Genomic DNA, 24957 nt, shown 5'->3' on the forward strand with positions numbered 1-24957 from the left:
TTGACTAACAAAACACACAATATGTACAGTGTTGCATAAAGAATTCAATATTTGTCCATGGAAACCCCATTATGTGCAGAAGCTAAAACCTGAAGACTGTGACTGCAGAAGTTCAGAATTCTAAAAAGTACAGATTTTTACCTGTGGGATTACACAAAAAGGAGGTGTACAAGACAAAACCTCACACACTGGAGGACTTGAAGACACTGATTCAGGAAGTTTTCAATGATCTCCCAGACGATGTCCTTCAGAAGGTTCTTCATTACATCCCTGGCCATTTGAGGAAACTGGTTGATGCCACCAATGCTTACGTTGAAATATGAAGATTCACTTTCATTTTCCCATGTAATAAAGAACATGTACCATTTGTTTCAATAAGTTGATAAAAGGAATATGGATTTTATTATCACTTTTTAATGCCTACTTACATTTTACCCACCCTGTATATGTATGAATCATCATCATCATCATCATCATCATCATCATCATTGTTTAACGTCTGCTTTCCATGCTAGCATGGGTTGGACGATTTTGACTGAGGGCTGGCAAACCAGATGGCTGCACCAGGCTCCAATCTTGATCTGGCAGAGTTTCTGCAGCTCGATGCCCTTCCTAATGTCAACCACTCCGAGAGTGTAGCGGGTGCTTTTTATGTGCCACCGGCACAGGGGCCAGTCAGGCGGTACTGGCAATGCCTTTGCTCGAATCTTTTTAAACGTGCCACCGGCACAGGTGTCAGTGAAGCGACATTGGTAACGATTACGCTCGAATGGTACCCTTGTACATGCCACGGGTACGAAGCCAGTTGGCTGCTCTGGCAACGATCACGCTCGGATGGTGGGGTACAGAAGCCAGTTGGCTGCTCTAGCAACGATCACGCTTAGATGGTGCTCTGTACGTATGTATGTACGTTTGTATGTATGTATGTCTATGTATGTAAGAATGTACATACATATATTAACATATATGTGTATGTATATATGTATGTATGTATGTAAATACATATGCATATTAATGTGTGTGTGTGTGTATGTTTATGCCAGAACATTCGTTCAGATCAAACTACCTATAATTTAAATACGCCGTAAAAGGCCAGTAATTTACCCCCACCAACCCACCAATCCCTCCTCTGCATACTGATAATCAGTATTTAATCACATCTATCTCTTTCTTTCGTTCGAACTCAGGTAATATAAACCACAGTAGTTTGATTACGAATTGAAAATTAATTTTTTATCACTATTTTCACAAGTTTTTTTTCTTCTTTCTTCCTTCTTTTCTTTCTTTTTTTCAGAAACATTGAGTACGAAGTACAAGAAATAAAAAAAAAAATAAGCCCACTCGATCTCAGTTATAAGGCTAAAGTTTAGTCTATCTATTTAACGAGATAACTGAATGTGATGGAATAAAATAAAATGAAGGTAGATTCTATGTATACATTATATATATTGAATTATTAAGGAAACAGTGTTTAAAATTTCGGTAAATCTGCCCCTCCCAAAAATGTTAGCCTAGTACCAAAACTGGAAACCAATTTAATATAATATAGGCGCAGGAGTGGCTGTGTGGTAAGTAGCTTGTTTACCAACCACATGGTTCCGGGTTCAGTCCCACTGCATGGCACCTTGGGCAAGTGTCTTCTACTATAGCCTCGGGCCGACCAAAGCCTTGTGAGTGGATTTGGTAGACGGAAACTGAAAGAAGCCCGTCGTATATATGTATATATATATATATATATATGCATGTGTGTGTTTGTGTGTCTGTGTTTGTCCCCCTAGCATTGCTTGACAACTGATGCTGGTGTGTTTATGTCCCCGTTACTTAGCAGTTTGGCAAAAGAGACCGATAGAATAAGTACTGGGCTTACAAAAGAATAAGTCCCGGGGTTGAGTTGCTCGATTAAAGGCGGTGCTCTAGCATGGCCGCAGTCAAATGACTGAAACAAGTAAAAGAGTAAAGAGTAAAAGAGTATAATATATGTGTATGAAATAAAAGTAAAATTACCAATGAGTTGGTACTGGCATATTTTAGCTTCTTTAACCCTTTCAACCCATAATTTTTTCTCAAGAATTTTTTCGAGTTGGTAATGGCGGGGATGGGGGGTTGTACACATGGGAACCTTTTGAGCTGTCATTACAGTGTCATGCACTAGGGCAGTGAGCTGGCAGAATCGTTAGTATGCCAGGTGAAATGCTTAGCGGTATTTCGTCTGCCGCTACGTTCTGAGTTCAAATTCCGCCGAGGTCGACTTTGCCTTTCATCCTTTCGGGGTCGATTAAATAAGTACCAGTTACGCACTGGGGTCGATATAATCGACTTAATCTGTTTGTCTGCCCTTGTTTGTTCTCTCTGTGTGTAGCCCCTTGTGGGTAGTAAAGAAATAGGTATTTCGTCTTCCACTACATTCTGAGTTCAAATTCCGCCGAGGTCGACTTTGCCTTTCATCCTTTTGGGGTCAGTTAAATAAGTACCAGTTACACACTGGGGTCGATATAATCGACTTAATCCGTTTGTCTGTCCTTGTTTGTCCCCTCTGTGTGTAGCCTCTTGTAAAGAAATAGGTATTTCGTCTTCCGCTACGTTCTCAGTATTTCGCCGAGGTCAACTTTGCCTTTCATCCTTTCGGGGGTCAATTAAATAAGTACCAGTTACGTACTGAGTCGATATAATCGACTTAATCCGTTTGTCTGTCCATGTTTGTCCTCTCTGTGTGTAGCCCCTTGTGGGTAGTAAAGAAATAGGTATTTCGTCTTCCGCTACGTTCTGAGTCCAAATTCCGCCGAGGTCGACTTTGCCTTTCATCCTTTCGGGGTCAGTTAAATAAGTACCAGTTACACACTGGGGTCGATATAATCGACTTAATCCGTTTGTCTGTCCTTGTTTGTCCCCTCTGTGTGTAGCCCCTTGTGGGTAGTAAAGAAATAGGTATTTCGTCTTCCGCTACGTTCTCAGTATTCCGCCGAGGTCAACTTTGCCTTTCATCCTTTCGGGGTCAGTTAAATAAGTACTAGTTACACACTGGGGTCGATATAATCGACTTAATCCGTTTGTCTGTCCTTGTTTGTCCCCTCTGTGTGTAGCCCCTTGTGGGTAGTAAAGAAATAGGTATTTCGTCTTCCGCTACATTCTCAGTATTCCGCCGAGGTCAACTTTGCCTTTCATCCTTTGGGGGTCAATTAAATAAGTACCAGTTACGTACTGGGGTCGATATAATCGACTTAATCCGTTTGTCTGTCCTTGTTTGTCCTCTCTGTGTTTGGCCCCTTGTGGGTAGTAAAGAAATAGGTATTTCGTCTGTCTTCATATTCGGAGTTCAAATTCTGCCTAGGTTGATACTGCCTTTCATCCTTTCGGGGTCAATGTAAAAAGTACCAGTTATGCACTAGGGTCAATGTAATCAACTGGCCCCCTGCTCCCCAAAATTTTCGAAACCTTGTGCCAAGAGTAGAAATAATTATAGTGTCATGCACAAGCTAGCAAGCTGGCAGATTCGTTAGCATGCCAGGTGAATTGCTTAGTGGTATTCTGTCCGGTTTCACATTCTGAGTTCAAATTCCTCCTAGATTGACTTTGCCTTTCGTCTTTTCAGGGTCAATAAATTAAGTACCAGTGAAACACTGGGGTCAATGTAATCAACTAGTCCCCTCCTACAAATATATGTCAATATATACGTCTATCAATGTGTATCAACAATGGATTCCATTATAATGACAATATTTTCGTGAAACGATTGTAAGATGCATTAATTAACAAATTTTTAAGCTATCATGTTTCATATATTTATATATATTTTTAATACAATACTATTTTAGACAGGAAATTTTTATATATATATATTATATATTAGCCACTACACACATTTTTTTTCTCTCCTTGTTTTTTTTCTGTGTCCCTTTCTGTAGAAGAGCGTAGGCTTGAAACGTAAAAGACTTTTTTCTATTCCTGAGCATTATACTAATACATCTGTTTGTTTTGGCTCAGTGGTTAGGGCAGCGGACTCGCAGTAGTAGGATCGCGGTTTCGATTCCCAGACCGGGCGTTGTGAGTGTTTATTGAGCGAAAACACCTAAAAGCTCCATGAGGCTCCGGCAAGGGGTGGTAATCCCTGCTGTACTCTTTCACCACAACTTGAGAAAGTGCCAATCCCTAGCAGTTGAGGGAACCCGTGGAAGAGGTAGACCCAGGAAAACCTGGGACGAGGTGGTGAAGCACGACCTTCGAACGTTAGGTCTCACCATGGAAATGACTAGAGACCGAGACCTATGGAAGTATGCTGTGCGTGAGAAGACCCGGCAAGACTAGTGAAGCCATAACCCATGGCCCCTACCTGGGACATAGTCAGTCCACCTGTGCATACCTTCCTGCTTGTGACACTTGTGAAGACCTGTTGAGGATAGTGAAAGTCAAATCGAAGTCAAATCGAATCAAATCAAACCAATCAAAATAGATGAACATCAATGGAATTTGTATCCTCGTGGTACCAGTGCCGGTGGCACATAAGAAAACCATCCGAACGGGACCGTAGCCAGTACTGCATCGACTGGCCTCCGTGCTGTGGGCACGTAACAAACACCATCCGATCGTAGCCGTTCGCCAGCCTCGTCTGGCACCTGTGTCGGTGGCACATAAGAAAACACCGAAAACACCATCCGAGCGTGGCCATCTGCCAGCCTCATCTGGCACCTGTGTCGGTGGCACATAAAAAACACCATCCGAGCGTGGCCGTCTGCCAGCCTCGTCTGGCACCTGTGTCGGTGGCACATAAAAAACACCATCCGAGCGTGGCCGTCTGCCAGCCTCGTCTGGCACCTGTGTCGGTGGCACATAAAAAACACCATCCGAGCGTGGCCGTTTGCCAGCCTCATCTGGCACCTGTGTCGGTGGCACATAAAATCACCCACTACACTCTCGGAGTGGTTGGCGTTAGGAAGGGCATCCAGCTGTAGAAACACTGCCAGATCTGACTGGCCTGGTGCAGCCTTCGGGCTTGCCAGAGCCCAGGTGAACCGTCCAACCCATGCTAGCATGGAAAGCGGACGTTAAACGATGATGATGATGATGATGATATATATAGTGAGAATTTACAAAAAAACAAAAGACAAAACGGGTATATAAACAACAAACAGATGCATTAGTTTAATGCTTGGGAAGTGAGAATGTCTTTTACGTTTCGAGCCTACACTCTTCGACAGAAAGGAACACAGAAAAAAACAAGGAGAGAAAATAGAAAAAGAAAATATATATTTATATATATATATATATATATTCTTTTATTCTTTTACTTGTTCAGTTATTTGACTGCAGCCATGCTGGATCACTGCCTTTCGTCGGACAAATCAACCCCAGGACTTATTCTTTGTAAGCCTAGTACTATCGGTCTCTTTTTGCTGAACCGCTAAGTGATAGCAATGTAAGCACACCAATATTGGTTGTCAAGTGATGATGGTGGGAGGAAAAACACAGATAAAAAATAACAAATACATACACATGTATATATATATATATATATATGTATGTATGCATGTATGTATGTATGTATGTATGTATGTATGTATGTATGTATGTATGTATATGTATGTATGTATTTCAATTTCTGTCTACCAAATCCACTCACAAGGCTTTGGTTGGCCTGAGGCTATACTAGAAGACACTTGCCCAAGGTGCCACACATTGGGACTGAACCCAGAACTATGTGGTTGGGAAGCAAGCTTTTTACCAGACAGCCACTCCTGTATATGCATGTATACATATGTGTGTGTGCGTGCATGCATGTATGTGCTTATGCCTGCATTTGTACACCCCGCCCATCACTTGACAGAAGAGTCGGTAGAATAAGTTACCAAACCTAAAAAATTAAGTACTGGGGTTGATTTGTTCAACTAAAGCCCTTCAGGGTAGTGCCCCAACATGGCCCAGTCCAAAGACTGAAACAAATAAATGTAAAAGTGAAAGCAAATACTAAAAGTAAAGACATTTTTCTTTTTTTTTCTTTTTTTCTTTTTTGTTAATTGATGATTAAATGAACAGTAAAAGATGGATTAATTAAAATATTTTGCAATATCATTCCATTTAACAATTGTCCTTTGTTCTAAGAATATCAATAATGATGTTCAGTGTGTTTTTCTTTATTTTGTTTTTACATGTCAGTTAATATTCGGTCAGTAAGAACGATTCCTTATCATAATTATAGATGAGAAAAAAAAATGATGAACTTTCACCTGTTACCTTTGTACAGCTGAGAATACTTTTCTTTATGTATCAGGTAACGAAAGCTACCTTCAATCAAATCCTTTTAGATAAACTCTATCGCTTATCAATTTAGACTCTCTCTAACTTACATCTTACAAATGCATTTTAGCTGTTGTAACTGTTTGTAGTTACACACAAAAAAAAGCCTGTCTTCTAACAGTTTGTTAATATCATTTAGGCATTTATCATCATTATTATTCTCTACTGCATTTTCATTTTCAAGAAGTGGACATACATTCAGTGTATTTAACCATTCTTTATGACCAGCAAACCTAAAGTTATGAAGTTACATTGAATATGGCCAACCACTACTTTCTACTGCTTTTATTTTGCACATCGGTGCTACAAACAGGTATGAGGGTTTACTTTTTCTTTATTCTTTTGTACCAGAAACTTTACTTCAGTTGTTGAACATGTTTTACTATCTGGACTGCGGCAAGGAAATTATTTTCTCAGTTTAAGAAATACATCACAGATACTTATATTTTTTACTCATAGGCGCAGCGTTGGCTGTGTGGTAAGTAGCTTGCTTACCAACCACATGGTTCTGGATTCAGTCCCACTGCGTGGCACCTTGGGCAAGTGTCTTCTACTATAGCCTCGGGCTGACCAAAACCTTGTGGGTGGATTTGGTAGACGGAAACCTGAAAGAAGCCCGTCGTATATATGTATATATATATATATATATATATATTATATATATATATATATATATGTGTGTGTGTGTGTTTGTGTGGCTGTGTTGTCCCCTCAGCATCACTTGACAACCGATGCTGGTGTGTTTATGTACCCGTAACTTAGCAGTTCAGCAAAAGAGACCGATAGAATAAGTACTAGGCTTACAAAGAATAAGTCCGAGGGTCAATTTGCTCGACTCAAAGGCGGTGCTCCTGCATGGCCACAGTCAAATGACTGAAACAAGTAAAAGAGTAAAGAGTAGTGTATCATTTCCTGCTATCTCTACCTGTGACACAATGCATACTGACATGAAACAGTTACTTCCATAGAATGAATTTGTGTTATTGGACATATCTCATGTTAGTTTCATAACCTATACTTTTCCAGGCTAGCTTAGAGCATGTTGAAAGGGCGCATTAAATTTGGATCTTCTCTTCTCTAAGACTGATTGCTTTCACCGCAGCTAAGGATCTCAATCTACCCTTAGAAAAATCTATTTAACCTATATATATATATATATATATATATATTATATATATATATATGTATTAGAAAAAACCACCTTTTATCAATTCAAAATGAACAATTAAATTACACCATATAGAAAATTACATATAATAGAAATATTAAATATAAAATAACAATAATATACCGATGATTAAGTAATGTGCAAAATAATAAATAAAACGTATATTATTGTTATTTTATATTTACTATTTCTATTATATGTAATTTTCTAGATGGTGTAATTTAATTGTTCATTTTGAATTGATAAAAGGTGTTTTTTTCTAATTTTTATATATATATATTATGTATTTTGTGAAATTTGATTTAGTATTTCTAAATTGAATTTTTCCCTGTAAGTTAGGAATAATATTCCCTCAAATTATTATTATTATTATTATATATATATATATATATATATATATATATATATATATGCAAGAGAGGGAGAGAGAGTGGGTGTGTGTGTGTGATAATATTTTTATAAGCTTAAAGCTTATAAGCAATCACCATATATTGACTAAAGAGAATAGTCTAATATTGGGACGTATAAGCCCTCAACGGAAAAAAAATTAGGGTTTTATATATATATATACACATACACATCAAGATGCATGCATACATGTGTGTGTGTGTGTGTTACTACAACAATAATAATGATGCTTTCTTCTACAAGCACAAGGCCTGAAATTTTGAGGGGAGGGGTTGTATTTCATCTTTTCAGGGCTGATAAAATAAGTACCAGTTCAATGTAAATCAATTACCTCCGCACCCCCAAAAAATTTCAGGCCTTGTTCCTATCATAGAAAAACTATTATTATTATTATTATTATTATTATTATTATTATTATTATTATTATTATATCATTATTATTATTATTGTTATTATTATTATTAATATTATTATCATTTATTTATCTGTTTATTTTGCTGTGGTTGGATGTGTTATCATTTTACATTCAGCATTCTGGATTTTTACCAGGTGAAAGGAAAAAAAATTTTTTTATATGAGAACCTACTGCTTAAACAGATTAGAATTTAATCCTTGTGTTTTCCTCATTTGGAGAGGGAAATCACTTTAATTTGTCAAAAAAAAAAAAATTAAATGTTGTCCAGTATTTGAACATGGCAAAGAAAGGAAACGCCCCCAAAATTTTAACAAGAAGCAAGATGACGAAATACATTTAAATGAAATTACACAGACATATGTACATAAAAAATATATATAAACTGCATTTTTGCAAGTGAATATGTACCTTAATAGATTTTTGCAAATTATCACAAAATAAGCAACATTAATCAAAATTATTTTAAACAAGAAAGTACCAACATCACTGCTAATCTGGCTGGCAGTAAGAAAACTTTAAACATAGGCACAGGCATGGTTGTGTGGTAAGAAGCTTGCTTCCCAACCACATGGTTCTGGGTTCAGTCCCATTGTATGGCACCTTGGGCAAGTGTACTATTGCCTTGAGCCAACCAAAGCCTTGTGCATGGATTTGGTAGACAGAAAGAGAGTAATCAGATTTCACAGTCATAACTGCTTGGGGGAAAAAGAAAGTAGAAGAAAAGAAAAAATAGGAAAAAACAGGAAAAAAAGGAAAACAAATATTTAGTCAAACAGTTTAGTGTACATACATATACATACACACAGAAACAGACACACACACACATATATAGCCAGTACCGCAACGACTGGCCTCCGTGCTGAGGGCACATAACAAACACCATCCGAGCGTGGCCGTCAGCCAGCCTCGTCTGGCACCTGTGCCGGTGGCACATAAAAAACACCATCCGAGCGTGGCCGTCTGCCAGCCTCGTCTGGCACCTGTGTCGGTGGCACATAAAATCACCCACTACACTCTCGGAGTGGTTGGCGTTAGGAAGGGCATCCAGCTGTAGAAACACTGCCAGATCTGACTGGCCTGGTGCAGCCTTCGGGCTTGCCAGACCCCAGTTGAACCGTCCAACCCATGCTAGCATGGAAAGCGGACGTTAAACGATGATGATGATGATGATGATGATTCCCTAACTAAATAGGCCTATAACAACAAGGGAAACAACACTCAAATTCTGTACAGAGGCAAAACTTTATCAATGTACCTGATAAGACCCAGACTGCACAATCCATTCAAAATAAAGCACAATGGGTCAAATCATACGTTATTTGGTTAATAAATTATATATGTATATATATATTATATATATATATATATATATATATATATATATATATATATTAGAAGAAATGAGGTACTCAGAAGATCGGATGGTTTATATTTACAGATATTTATTTGTGTATTACATTTTTTATATATATCATATCACTTAGATCATTGGCGCTTTCTCCCATTCTAGTGGGGTTTTCAAATCAAACTAAGTTCCTGTGTGAGATTTGACCATTTTATAGAGTTTTGTAGTGGTGGGGACGAATATAAGATAGTACAAGAGGGTGATGGATGAGGAGAAAGTGAGAAAGAGAACATGTGTGTGCGTGTGTGTGTGTGTGTGTGTTTTTGTATCTGGGATGAGTGCTAAAGAGAAAGAGGGGAAGGGAGAGGGAAGAAGAAGAAAAGAATTTTTTTGGTCTGCTGGACAGAATATTGACTCCAAGGACAAAAAGAAAGAATTTCAGTTTTGACCACTTCACAGTGTCACTGAGTGTGTGGTGGCAGGGAGGCAGGCCATAAATTATATTTCCTTTTATCATTGTGAGAGAGTGTGTGTGTGTGTTTAATGGTCAAATGCTTTTTTGGGTTTAAGAATTCTTTCCACTTTTTATGATAGTTTTGTGGAGGTGTGTCTGTGTGTGTGTCCGTGTGTGTGTGTGTGTGTGTGCGTGTGTGTGTGTCAGTGAGTTTGGAGAAGGGAAGAGAGAAAAAAGGGGGAAGGGGAAAAAATTATGTTGATATTTTTACCACTATATATATATATATATATATATATATATATATATATATACATACATGCTTATATATATATATATATGTATATATGTGTGTGTTTGTGTATATATATATATATATGAAGTGATGGTTTGTTGCTAGCTTAATGTGGCAGTTCCAGGAAAGGGAAGAATGTTACTCTTATTTAGCCCAAAGATACACCATTTCTAGTTGGCTGTGTGTGTGTGTGCGCACACATGTACATGTGTGCATGTGTCTGTGTGTGTGTGTGCACATGTGCATGCATGTGTGTGTAAGTATGTCTGTGTATGTATGTATGTGTGTGTGTGTGTGTGTGTGTGTGTCTCAGATAGATTTTCTGACCATGAATTTTCAGTTTTATCTTTCATCTGTTACTTGTTTCAGTCTTTACACTGTGGCCATGCTGGAGCGCCACCTTGAAACATTTTTTACTTCAAGGGATTGACCCCTGTACTAATTTCCTTTTAAGCCTGGTACTTATTCTTTCAGTCTCTTTTTATGAACTGCTAAGTTGCAGGGACATAAACACACCAATACTGGCCGTCAAGTGGTGTCAAAAACAGACACTGAAACACACACACACACACGCACGCATGCTTGCACACACACACATACACACACACACACGCACACATTCATACATATAAAGTAAAAACGTGGCTTATTAGCTATTAGAACCTAAATACAGAATTAATAGAGGTCACAAAGTGACAGAGGGTACTGACCAGCACCACTATTGCTAGAACAAACAGTTAAAACAACTCAAAATCCACAAAAGCACTGTCTTAATGACTAACAAAAAACAGTGCTTTTGTGTCTTTTTGAGTCGTTTTAACTCTTATTTTTAGCAAAAGCGGAGCTAGTCACTATGCTCTGTCACTTTTTTTTAAACTCTATTAATTTATATGTACATATATATATAAATATACAACAGGCTTCTTTCAGTTTCCGTCTATCAAATCCACTCACAAGGCTTTAGTTGGCCTGAGACTATAGTAGAAGACACTTTCCTAAGGTGCCACTCAGTGAGATTGAACCTGGAACCATGTAGTTGGGAAGCTAACTTCTTATTTCTTTATTGCCTACAAGGGGCTAAACATAGAGGGGACAAACAAGGAGAGATAAAGGGATTAAGTTAATTAGATCGACCCCAGTGCATAACTGGTATTTAATTTATCAACCCCGAAAAGATGAAAGGCAAAGTCGACCTCGGCAGAATTTGAACTCAGAACGTAGCGGCAGACAAAATACCACTAGGCATTTCGCCTGGTGTGCTAATGTTTCTGCTAGCTCACCGCCCTCTCACTAACTTCTTACCACACATCCACACCTGTGCCTCAATTAATTTAACTAACAGGCTCATAGAATTAGCTTATAAGTGGCTGAGTATCTCAAACACACACACACATGTACCTTTAATACAACCCTTGAGCAGAATTCACATGTCACAGTGTGGCTAGGCTGGACTTTTGAACAACAGGCACAATCCATCTGACGGACTTCTATGCAGTTTCCATCTATCCAATTTCTCTCAAAAATTATGGATCATCCACAAGCTATTCTAAAAGACCAAGATGCCACACCCTGAGATTGAATCTTATCCCTTGTAATTGAGACTCTAACTTCTTAGTGATTCAACAGTTGCTATGTCTATGTACACAGATAAATATATACAGTAAACCCTTGCCATATTGTGGTTCACCTATTGTTTGTTCCTTCTCGAGCCATGCCTGGCTCATAAGGGCTGGTTTCCCAGTTTCAATGGCATATAGGTTCCCCACATGGACGGGACGCCTGTCCATCGCAGGTGAGCTGCAAGATGCAGGAGGAAAGAGTGAGAGAAAGTTGTGGCGAAAGAGTCAGCAGAAGTTTGCCATTACCTTCTGCCGGAACCACATGGATCTCAGGTGTTTCGCTGATAAACACACACATCACCCGGTCTGAGATTCGAACCCGCAATCCCACGACCACAAGTCCGCTGCTATAAGCCCTAGGCCATGTGCCTCCACACTGGTTCACCTATTGCGGTTTATTATCTAAGCTTACATCAATTCCTCCGTGGTGTTGTTTTGTATTTATAATAAAATAAATATATACAAATTATAAAAATAATTTTAAAAATGTACAGTGCAGTATTGTTTCCACTTCATGGATTTTCACCTATCGCGGGGGGTTTTGGAACATAACATCTGTGATAGTCAAGGGATCACTATACATACATATATACATACACACGCACAAATATGTAAGCATGCATATATAAATATGTGTGTGTGTGTATGTATGTATATATATACATATGATGCATGTTTATGTATGTGCATATATGTGTATGTATGTAGATAGATAAATAGATAGATAGATAGATAGACAGAGAGAAATAGATAGATAGAAAACTAGATAGATAGATAGATAGATAGACAGAGAAAGATAGATAGATAGATAGATAGGTAGATAGATAGACAGACAGACAGATAGATAGATAGACAGAAAAAGAGAGATAGATAGGTAGATAGATAGATAGAAAACTATGCATGCATACATCATATATATATTAGGGTGGAGTGTTGTTTCATGGTTTTCGATTTCAAGATGGAGCGTAAGTTGTGAATGGACATCAAAACAATTGGTGTAAAATCTTAAAACTCTGCAACAATATTTTCGGTCTCCTCAAACACCTTGGGAAATGGAAAAAGTGGAAAAAAAAAAAAAACGGCTTCTACTTATTTATTAGCTATAAAATACAGTTTTCATTGCATCTTCTTCAGATATCTTTTAAATGACTATGATGAAATTACTCTGGGCATGTTTTTCTTTTTTTCTGTGACTTCATCTTCTGCTTCCACCGTATTTACATCTACATGAAAGATTTTCTAAATTCGCTAAAAAAAAATATTTACAATCATCATCATCATCATCATCGTTTAACGTCCGTTTTCCATGCTAGCATGGATTGGATGGTTCGACCGGGGTCTAGAAGGCCAGGAGGCTGCACCAGGCTCCAGGCTGATCTGGCAGTGTTTCTACAGCTGGATGCCCTTCCTAACACCAACCACTCCAAGAGTGTAGTGGGTGCTTTTTACGTGCCACCAGCACAGGGGCCAGAGGAGGCTGGCAAACAGCATCGATCGGTTAGTACTTTTACATGTCACCAACACGGATGCCAGTCAGGCGGGGCTGGCATCTGCCACGTTCGGACGGTGCTTTTAACATGTCACCGGCATGAGTATCTTAACTACAATTTCCATTTGATTTTCATTTTGATGTTGGTGTTAATGTACTTGCATATTTTGAGGTGTTTATGGAGGCAGGAAAAATCATGTTTAAGTCATATTTTAAAGTAATTTCCCCCATCATTTAAAAAATACCTGAAGACAATGCAATAAAGACAAAGCTATTAAATAAGTAGAGATGTTTTTTTTCCACTTTTTCCATTCTTCAATGCATTTTGGAGACAGAAGATATTGTTGCAGACTTTTTGATGTCCATTCAGAACTTTTCTGCACTACCCCATCACAAAATCAAAAATTGTGGAAAAATGCTCCACCCTAAGATATATATATATATGTGTGCATGTATACACACACACACACACACACATATATATATGTGCATATATAGATATACATATCGATATACATATACATACTTATATGTGTGTGTATGTATATACGTATATGATCATGAGGTTGTGAGGTTTGATTCCTGCACCAGGCTGCATGTAGTGTTCTTGAGTAAGACACTTCACTTCACATTGCTCCAATTCATTCAGCTGTATAAATGAGTTGCAACATCCCTGGTGTCAAGCTGTACTGGCCTTTGCCTTTCCCTTGGACAACATCAGAGAGGGCAGGCTGGTATGCATGAGTGACTGCTGGTCTTCCATAAACAACCTTGCCCAGACTTGTGCCTCAGATGGGAACTTTCGAGGTGCAATCCCATGGTCATTATTAAAGCATGAGAGAAGCAGGGACAGAGCAGATTCTTGTTGTAGAGGGGCTTCGTGGCTAATCACATTTAGAAGAGAGGGTGAGTATGATCAGTAGGGGTTTCAAAGGGATAAATACTGGTAATGAGGCGCCCAGGAGACCCTTCAAGGTATGAGGTGAATATAAGTGAGTAGGGACAAAGGAACTAGCAATGTGGGTGGTAGGGAACAAACACAGACACAAAGATACACACACACACACACACACACATATATATATGTGCATATATAGATATACATATCGATATACATATACATACTTATATGTGTGTGTATGTATATACGTATATGATCATGAGGTTGTGAGGTTTGATTCCTGCACCAGGCTGCATGTAGTGTTCTTGAGTAAGACACTTCACTTCACATTGCTCCAATTCATTCAGCTGTATAAATGAGTTGCAACATCCCTGGTGTCAAGCTGTACTGGCCTTTGCCTTTCCCTTGGACAACATCAGAGAGGGCAGGCTGGTATGCATGAGTGACTGCTGGTCTTCCATAAACAACCTTGCCCAGACTTGTGCCTCAGATGGGAACTTTCGAGGTGCAATCCCATGGTCATTATTAAAGCATGAGAGAAGCAGGGACAGAGCAGATTCTTGTTGTAGAGGGGCTTCGTGGCTAATCACATTTAGAAGAGAGGGTGAGTATGATCAGTAGGGGTTTCAAAGGGATAAATACTGGTAATGAGGCGCCCAGGAGACCCTTCAAGGTATGAGGTGAATATAAGTGAGTAGGGACAAAGGAACTAGCAATGTGGGTGGTAGGGAACAAACACAGACACAAAGATACACACACACACACACAAAAACACACATATATATATATATGTCAGGCTTCTTTCAGTTTCCGTCTATCAAATCCACTCACAGTGCTTTGGTTGGCCCAAGGCTATAGTAGAAGACTCTTGCCCTAAGGTGCCGCCACACAGTGGGACTGAACCCGGAACCTTGTGGTTGGGAAGCAAACTTCTTATTTCTTTACTACCCACAAGGGACTAAACACAGAGAGAACAAACAAGGACAGACAAACGGATTAAGTCGATTTTATCGACCCCTGTGTGTAACTGGTACTTATTTAATTGAACCCGAAAGGAGGAAAGGCAAAGTTGACCTTGGCGGAATTTGAACTCAGAACGTAACGGCAGATGAAATACAGCTAAGCATTTCACCTGGTGTGCTAACATTTCTGCCAGCATGCCACCTTACTTCTTGCCACACAGTCACACCTGCATCTAGAAGATAATGGCGGAAACAATTGCAAAGATGGTGGGATCGAAAGGTTGAAGTAAAGAGTAGCTGATAAGGGTTAACGATTTTCCTTTTCGTTATAAATGGAATTTAAATTGATTACAATTTTGTTCTGGTTCACTAAATTAAGTATGTTAGACCCAATCCCTTTTGTCAGCATGATCTTTCATATCTTGCCCTTATCTTGCAAACCTTCGATCCTTCTCAACATCTGTGATGCTTTTGTTTCTATTATCTGTTCTCCGTCTTAATGTCAAGGCAAGATTTTCAAAAATCCAGTTTACGGCTGAACCAGCCATGCCTTACTTTTAAAAATGTAGCTTATTAAATGCTTCATTCTATGGCAGTGATTCAGCTAGTGGTTCCCACTGCAGTGGTTCTCAGCAGTTGTTCCCAACCCTTTTGTTTAAGTGAATTTTCCCATGGGTCCCTTTTACTATGCTTATCCTTATGTATATATTTCTTTTACATGTTTCGGTCATTTGGCTGCGGCCATACTGGAGCACTGCCTTTTAGCCAAAGAAATCAACCTCTGGACTTATTCTTTGTAAGCCTGGTACTTATTCTATTGGTCTCTTTTGCCGAACCACTAAGTTACGGGGATGTAAACACACTAACATCAGTTGTCAAGTGATTGTGGAGAGACAAGAACAAACACACAAATACATGCATACATATATATATATATGTATATAGATAAATAGATAGATAGATAGATTCTAGATAGATAGATAGATTCAGATGAATATGGTACATATGTTGAGGCACCAGAATTTAGTACGGTAATATCCATACAATTTCAAAGTAAGGTGATTAAAATCAAAATAAGCAACAAGGATATCCAGATGTAATGCAGTACAATCGTTTCATGCAACTCCGTTTAATTGAACAATGCAATCGTTATATCAGTTTGAAATGTAGAGCAATCTTCAGCTGCACAAAGACATAGAATTTAATTAAATTAGAACAGATGGACACATTAGTATAATTATACGTAAAATCTCCAAGAAGTTAAGGAGATAGACATTTGTTCTAATTTAATTAAATTCTATGTCTTTGTGCAGCTGAAGATTGCTCTGCATTTTAAATTGATGTAATGATTGCATTGTTCAATTAAATGGAGTTGCATGAAACAATCGTAGTGCATTACCTGTGGATATCTTTGTTGCTTATTTTGATATATATATATATATATATATATATATGTATATACACACACAATGGGCTTCTTTCAGTTTCTGTCTACCAAATCCACTCACAATGCTTTAGTTGGCCTGAGGCTTTAGTAGAAGACACTTGCCCAAGGTGCCACACAATGCGACTAAAACCTGAACCATGTCATTGGGAAGCAAGCTTCTTACCACACAGCCATGCCTGCACCTATATATATATATATATATATATATATATGAAATTTTAAATTTAATCACAGATCCTCAGTACTACCTTTGCAGACCACCAGGGAGATACAGACTCCAAGTCGGGAACCACTGTTCTATGGCATACGTACACAAGTGTACCCCTCCTTCGACTTTGTTTCCCAATAACTTTTAGAAAGACAGATACTTTTATTGAAATTTTCTAGTGGCTGTGTGGTAAGAAGCTTACTTCCAAGCTACATGGTTCTAGGTTCAGTCCCACTGAGTGGCACCTTGAGCAAGTGTTTTTTACTATAGCCTCAGGCCGACCAAAGCTTTGAGTTAATTTAGTAGATGGAAACTGAAAAGAAGCCCGTAGAATAAATATATATATATATATATATGCATACACACACACACATGTATTTATCATATTTACACATATATTTATCTGTGTGTCTGCATTTGCCCCCACCACCACTATCACTTGACAATCAATGTTGGTGTATTTCTGTAACTATAACTTAGCAGTTTAGCAAAAGGTATCGATAGAGTTGGTGCCAGGCTTACAAAGAATAAGTCCTGGAGTTGATTTCTTCAACTAAAAGGCAGTGCTCCAGCATGGCTGCAGTCAAATGACTAAGAAAAGTAAACGAATAAAAGAATATACCTTTTAGATGATGTGGATCATGATTATATCAGAATTTAATGAGAAAAGAAATTGTTGAGCATCCAAATCTACATTACACTTATATCTATAAAAATGAAACTTGAAAAATTTTGAAAGAAAAATTATATGATGTGTGTCATTATGTATGTATACATGCCTACCAATTTCTTTTCCACATTAAATTCCAATACAATCAGAATTTGCACCATCTGAGAAGTATTTGTAGGAAATTTCTTTAAAAAAAATACCTATTTTTTCTGAAAGTTATGAGGAAACAAATTCAACTCTAGTGAATTATCTGAAACTCCATTGCCCAAGTCTGAAAATGTTTTTCACAACAAATGTATACGATGTATACCGTCACATAGCGGTTCAGCAAAAAGAGACCGATAGAATAAGTACTGGGCTTACAAGAAATAAGTCCCGGGGTCGATTTGCTCGAACAAAAGGCAGTGCTCCAGCATGGCCGCAGTCAAATGACAGTAACAAGTAAAAGAGTAAAAGAGTAAGAGTAAGATGAGTTTCCTTCAGTTTCTTATTTCTTTATTGCCCACAAGGGGCTAAACGTAGAGGGGACAAACAAGGACAGACAAAAGGATTAAGTCGAATTACATCAACCCCAGTGCGTAACTGGTATTTAATTTATTGACCCTAAAAGGATGAAAGGCAAAGTCGACCTCGGTGGAATTTTAACTCAGAACGTAAAGACAGTCAAAATACCTACATTCTGAGTTCAAATTCTGCCGAGGTCGACTTTGCCTTTTATCCTTTCGGGGTCGATAAATTAAGTACCAGTTACGCACTGGGGTCGATATAATCGACTTAATCCGTTTGTCTGTCCTTGTTTGTCTCCTCTGTGTTTAGCCCCTTGTGGGTAGTAAAGAAATAGGTATTTCATCTGCCGCTACGTTCTGATTTCAAATTCCGCCGAGGTTGACTTTGCCTTTCATCCTTTCGGGGTCGATAACTAAAGTACCAGTTACGCACTGGTGTCTGTATAATTGACTTAATCCGTCTGTCTGTCCTTGTTTGTTCTCTCTGTGTTTAGCCCCTTGTGGGTAGTAAAGAAATAGGTATCAACTACTTGTATTAATTAATCTGTTCATTTGTACAGTATATCACAAGAGAGCTGATAATCTCCAAAGTAAAAATCATAGAGATAAAGAACCAGATATAACTCCTTCATATAATAGCACCACTCCTAGAAGACCATTCTGCTTTAATTACCGTTAGCACTAAACGACAATGTACTTTGCCTTTTTACACGATTTTCGTTAATCAAAAAAGATATGCTATCTTTTAATTATTGAAGGCAACAGTTTTATATATGCTGATGTAATATTAAATTAATTGTTATCTCTCATAAGAAGTTTCAAGAGGTTCATATAGACTTGCATAAAGTGTTAAAAGAGAGGATACAAATAAACAAAATAAAAAAACAATTTGTGTTTTAAATGACATTTTAATAGAAACCTTTGCCTCACTTTTAAGGTCGAAATACTTTCACTCATTCTCTTAAACCCAGAGATCATATACGGCTGTGATATCACTAGATATGTTTTATCTATTGATTATTTGTACAAAGACTAGAGTCTGTCTGAATTATGTTGTAGACGATCTATTTAAATAAACAGAAGTGTGTTGTGAGAATGAGTAGTGTTTCATGCTACTGAGTCAAATGTTGTAGGTTCAAATCCTGTCAACTGACCAACGATTTTTGAGGTTCTTTCAAAAAGGAAAGCTTACTTCCAGTAGTGTTTCATGCTACTGAGTCAAATGTTGTAGGTTCAAATCCTGTCAACTAACCAACGATTTTTGAGGTTCTTTCAAAAAGGAAAGCTTACTTCCAGTAGTGTTTCATGCTACTGAGTCAAATGTTGTAGGTTCAAATCCTGTCAACTAACCAACAATTTTTGAGGTTCTTTCAAAAAGGAAAGCTTACTTCCATATATATATATATATATATATACTATCATTACTATTATTACCTCCACCTTAGTGAAGGCAGAGGTATTGGTTTCAGTCGCATTTGTTTGTTTGTCTCAAAAACTGCTGGATTGATTTGGATGAAACTTTCAGGGATGTTTGGCCTCATGACTGACATAAACTCATTAGATTTTGGGGTCGATCTGTATTCTAGATTATTTTTCCTGTATTTTTTACTTAATTTTTGAGAGTGGTCAGGTTCATGTTTAGTATTCTCGTTTAAGAGAGCAGTCGAGTTTCTTCCAGATATTCTCATTTTAAAAATCATCTCTGGCTAATCATCGAGAGGACGTTGGTGTTGCCTTCGCAGAGGTTTTCACACTCTGAGTGCTCTTGTTATTATTACGATTGGTGAAATAACCCTCCCAAGACACAAATATATATATTCGTATGTATATATATATATATAAATTTAAATAATAAGGGTGAAAAATTGAATATTAATTTGATTAATATCAATTTAAAACCAAGGGTCTAGCATGTTGAAAAATCTGAAGATTCAGAAAAATTATATTACATACATATAAGAAAGGGTGACCACTAAGTGGACATCCATTATGCTAGATGTAGACCTCATATGGTCTGACCACTAAGAAAAGATTATTCTCAAGAAAATTCAGCAAACGCTGTTTACATGGACATATTCAAACATGAAATGTCATAACTTTCAATCCTGGCTCTAATTTCTGTAGAAAATTTTGTAGAATTAATTTTAAAAAGTGATTCGACACTACTAACTCAGGTAGAACACTGTATTGGCTCTTAAGCCTTTAGTATTATTGTAACGTAGTTATTCGTTGCCAATTATTTTGATGATCCTTATTTACACCATAACCATGTGGTAACAATAAAGCATATAATGAAGCAGGGTAACAACAATGTAACAATCCAACAAATGCTCCATGAACTATACATCATCATCATCATCATCGTCTAACGTCCGTTTTCCATGCTGGCATTGGTTGGACGGTTTGACCTGGGTCTGGCAAGCCATGGAGGCTGCACCAGGCTCTAGTCTGATCTGGCAGTGTTTCTACAGCTTGATGCCCTTCCTAACGCCAACCACTCCATGAGTGTAGTGGGTGCTTTTTACGTGCCACCGGCACAGGTCCCAGGGAGGCTGGCTGCGGCCACAATCGGTTGGTGCTTTTTATGAATCAACAAACAATATTCCAACAAGTTATCCAAACAACACTTTATTAATCCTGCGATTAATGCCTACTCTCTTACTCTAATACAGACCGCTACTACTTATAGTCGTTTGGTCAATTCTTTTCTCACAGGAGGTGGTGTGACTCTTTCCACAACAAATACACTTGGCAGTATGTTATAATTGCATAACTAAATATGGTGTCCCTACCGGTAATTAATATTTAAAATTTAACAGATGTTAAATGATGATAATAATGATGACATTGAGAAAGCTTCTTTACATTTATACATATACCCATGCATGTACACACACACATATCATCATCATCATCACTTAACATCAGTTATCCATGCTGGCAGGCTTGGACAGTTTGTGCGTGTGTGTATATATATTGTTATGTTTAGAAATATATATATATATATAATATATATATATATATATATATATATAATATTTATATATATTGTGTCTTGGGAGAGTCATTTTCTTTCTATGCCTTATGATTTAACACACTCACCAGTAAAATTTCCACTTATTTCTTATTTTTATTTTCCTTAATTTTCATTGCGTCTTGCAACCTTTTCAATAGTCTTGAAGATGATGATCAAAATAAGGATCATCAAAATAAAGAATCTTTCAAACCAAATCCCAAAACGAAATATATATATATATATATATATATATATATTATATATATATTATATATATATATGTATATATATATGTATGTATATATTTATATAATTAAGATTCAGTTGAATTAGGTACTTAAATTGAGACACCTTGCCAATTCAATATATAATATGCACAGATTCAAATAAGGTGTACAGAATGTAAATAAATTACAAGGAGATACAGGTGTCAATAGATTATGGCTGTTTGAAGCGGCTCCATTTAATTGATCAATGGAAACATTACATCAATTTGAAAGAAACTGCTCTGTGTGTGTGTTTGTGTGTGTGTGTGTGTGTGTGTGTGTACATGTAGCCACGAAACATGTGTCGTTATTCTACCAAATATATACGTTTTATTTATTATTTTGCTCATTACTTAATCATCGGTATATTATTGTTATGTTATATTAAACAATTTCTATTATATGTAATTTTCTAGATGGTGTAATTTAATTGTTCATTTTGAATTGATAAAAGGTTGTTTTTTCTAATCTTTATATATATATATATATATGTATATATATACACATACATATATATACACATACATATATATATATATATTGGCCTCCGTGCTGTGGGCACAACAAACACCATCCGATCGTGGCCGTTCGCCAGCCTCATCTGGCACCTGTGCCGGTGGCACATAAAGACACCATCCGAAGACCCGGCGACGTAGTCAGTCCACCTGTGCATACCTTCCCTCTTATGACACTTGTGAAGACCTGTTGAGGCAAGTGCGTGACACTTGTGAAGACCTGTTGAGGCAGAGGCAAGTGTGTGACACTTGTGGAGACCTGTTGAGGCAAGTGTGTGACCCTTGTGAAGACCTGTTGAGGCAAGTGAAAATCAAACCAAATCAAAATAGATGAATATCAATGGAATTTGTATCTTTGTGGTTCCAGTACCGGTGGCACACAAGAAAACCATCCGAAGTGGCCGTAGCTGGTACCGCATCGACTGGCCTCCGTGCTGTGGGCACAACAACACCATCCGATCGTGGCCGTTCGCCAGCCTCATCTGGCACCTGTGCCGGTGGCACATAAAGACACCATCCGAAGACCCGGCGACGTAGTCAGTCCACCTGTGCATACCTTCCCTCTTATGACACTTGTGAAGACCTGTTGAGGCAAGTGTGTGACACTTGTGAAGACCTGTTGAGGCAGAGGCAAGTGTGTGACACTTGTGGAGACCTGTTGAGGCAAGTGTGTGACCCTTGTGATGACCTGTTGAGGCAAGAAAATCAAACCAAATCAAAATAGATGAATATCAATGGAATTGTATCTTTGTGGTTCCAGTACCGGTGGCACACAGAAAAACCATCCGAAGTGGCCGTAGCTGGTACCGCATCGACTGGCCTCCGTGCTGTGGGCACAACAACACCATCCGATCGTGGCCGTTCGCCAGCCTCACCTGGCACCTGTGTCGGTGGCACATAAAAACACCATCCAAAGACCCGGCGACGTAGTCAGTCCACCTGTGCATACCTTCCCTCTTATGACACTTGTGAAGACCTGTTGAGGCAGAGGCAAGTGTGTGACACTTGTGAAGACCTGTTGAGGCAGAGGCAAGTGTGTGACACTTGTGGAGACCTGTTGAGGCAAGTGTGTGACACGCGTGACACTTGTGAAGACCTGTTGAGGCAAGTGAAAATCAATCAAACCAAATCAAAATAGATGAACATCAATGGAATTTGTATCTTTGTGTTCCAGTACCGGTGGCACACAAGAAAACCATCCGATCGTGGCCGTTCGCCAGCCACATCTGGCACCTGTGTCGGTGGCACATAAAGACACCATCCGAAGACCCGGCGACGTAGACAGTCCACCTGTGCATACCTTCCTTCTTGTGACACTTGTGAAGACCTGTTGAGGCAAGTGACACTTGTGAAGACCTGTTGAGGCAAGTGAAAATCAAATCAAATCAAATCAAAACAAATCAAAATAGATGAACATAATGGAATTTGTATCTTTGTGGTACCAGTGCCGGTGGCACACAAGAAAATCATCCGAACGTGGCCGTAGCCAGTACCGCATAGACTGGACTACGTGCTTTGGGGACGTAACAAACACCATCCGATCGTGGCCGTCCGCCAGCCTCATCTGGCACCTGTGTCGGTGGCACATAAAAACACCATCCGAGCGTGGCCGTCTGCCAGCCTCGTCTGGCACCTGCCAGCCTCATCTGGCACCTGTGTCGGTGGCACATAAAAACACCATCCGAGCGTGGCCGTCTGCCAGCCTCGTCTGGCACCTGTGTCGGTGGCACATAAAAACACCATCCGAGCGTGGCCGTTCGCCAGCCTCGTCTGGCACCTGTGTCGGTGGCACATAAAATCACCCACTACACTCTCGGAGTGGTTGGCGTTAGGAAGGGCATCCAGCTGTAGAAACACTGCCAGATCTGACTGGCCTGGTGCAGCCTTCGGGCTCCCCAGACCCCAGTTGAACCGTCCAACCCATGCTAGCATGGAAAACGGACGCTAAATGATGATGATGATGATGATGATATATATATGTGTGTGTATATATATACACATACATATATATATGTATGTATGTATGTATGGTTGGACGGTTGGACATTCATGATATGTAAATTCTAGCCATATTTTAGCTTTTGTTGGTAATACATGATAATTTGTTTTATATTCCAGTTATCAACAGTCAACATGTATGTGACTTTGAGAAAGATCTCTGCAACTGGAACAGCCATAAATCCATCGACATAACATGGAAAAGAAAAGAAGGAAAATCAAATAAACACGAAGCAGAGACCTTGGCCGACCACACCACAGGATGTATGTTCTTTTCCCATTTCGTTCTGAGCTTTCACTGAAAACTTTAAGTGCTGTGCCACTGATTAAAATGTCATGAACTGAAATCTTAGCTGTGTTCCACCTTACTGTGATAAATGATAATATCACTTACTAGCAGTATCGCCCGGCGTTGCTCGGGTTTGTTTCGACCCTTTAGAATTGGAATTTTTGAAAAGTAAAAACTTTGCATTATGAAGCTTGTTATTCTCTTTAAGTGAACATTTTTCTGGTTGAAATACACCGAAAAATGGCAACACAGCAGTAAAAAAAATCGTAAAAAATAAGGATTTTCATAGAAAAAAAGCACCTTTTTGATGTAAATAATTTTTGGTGTTAACATGGTCCGATTTTAATTTTTTCTTCTACGGAAGGAAGAGCAAGCCTTTTTCTATCATACTCTCAGTTTTGGTCAATTTGCGCCGCAGGGTCTCGGAGGAGATAGCGTTAGTTGAAGGCTACCAAACCTGCCATACACAGACAACTTCAGCCTTATATATATAGGGATTACAGTAAGGTGGTGAGCTGGCAGAGTTGTTAGCATGCTTGGTAGCATTTCATCTGTCTTTGTGTTCTGAGTTCAAATTCCACTGAGGTTAACTTTGTCTTTCATCCTTTCGAGGTCAATAGAAGGGCAACATATTTCAAGATCCTTTTTGGGTGTAAGCCAAAATCTCCCAGTTTAAATGTCCACTTTTCCATGCTAGC

The 24957-nt window shown here is 38.5% G+C and overlaps 1 protein-coding gene across 3 annotated transcripts in view; it reads left to right on the plus strand.

The window, feature by feature from the left end:
* The first annotated feature begins 6355 nt into the window (after positions 1-6355).
* LOC115213822 (MAM and LDL-receptor class A domain-containing protein 1-like) overlaps positions 6356-24957 on the plus strand; it is a 382250-nt gene continuing 363648 nt past the window's right edge. For 2 of the 3 annotated variants that reach the window (XM_029782714.2, XM_036504532.1), the window contains exons 1-2: positions 6357-6601; positions 24091-24234. In XM_029782714.2, the coding sequence (XP_029638574.1) occupies positions 6547-6601; positions 24091-24234 (199 nt within the window). In that variant the 5' untranslated portion in view covers positions 6357-6546. Of the gene's footprint in view, positions 6602-24090; positions 24235-24957 lie in introns of all 3 variants that reach the window. The other variant, XM_036504533.1, reaches the window with a different exon arrangement.

This window comes from Octopus sinensis, linkage group LG7, assembly GCF_006345805.1.
Source record: "Octopus sinensis linkage group LG7, ASM634580v1, whole genome shotgun sequence".
In the NCBI taxonomy this organism is placed as follows: Eukaryota; Metazoa; Mollusca; class Cephalopoda; order Octopoda; family Octopodidae; genus Octopus; species Octopus sinensis.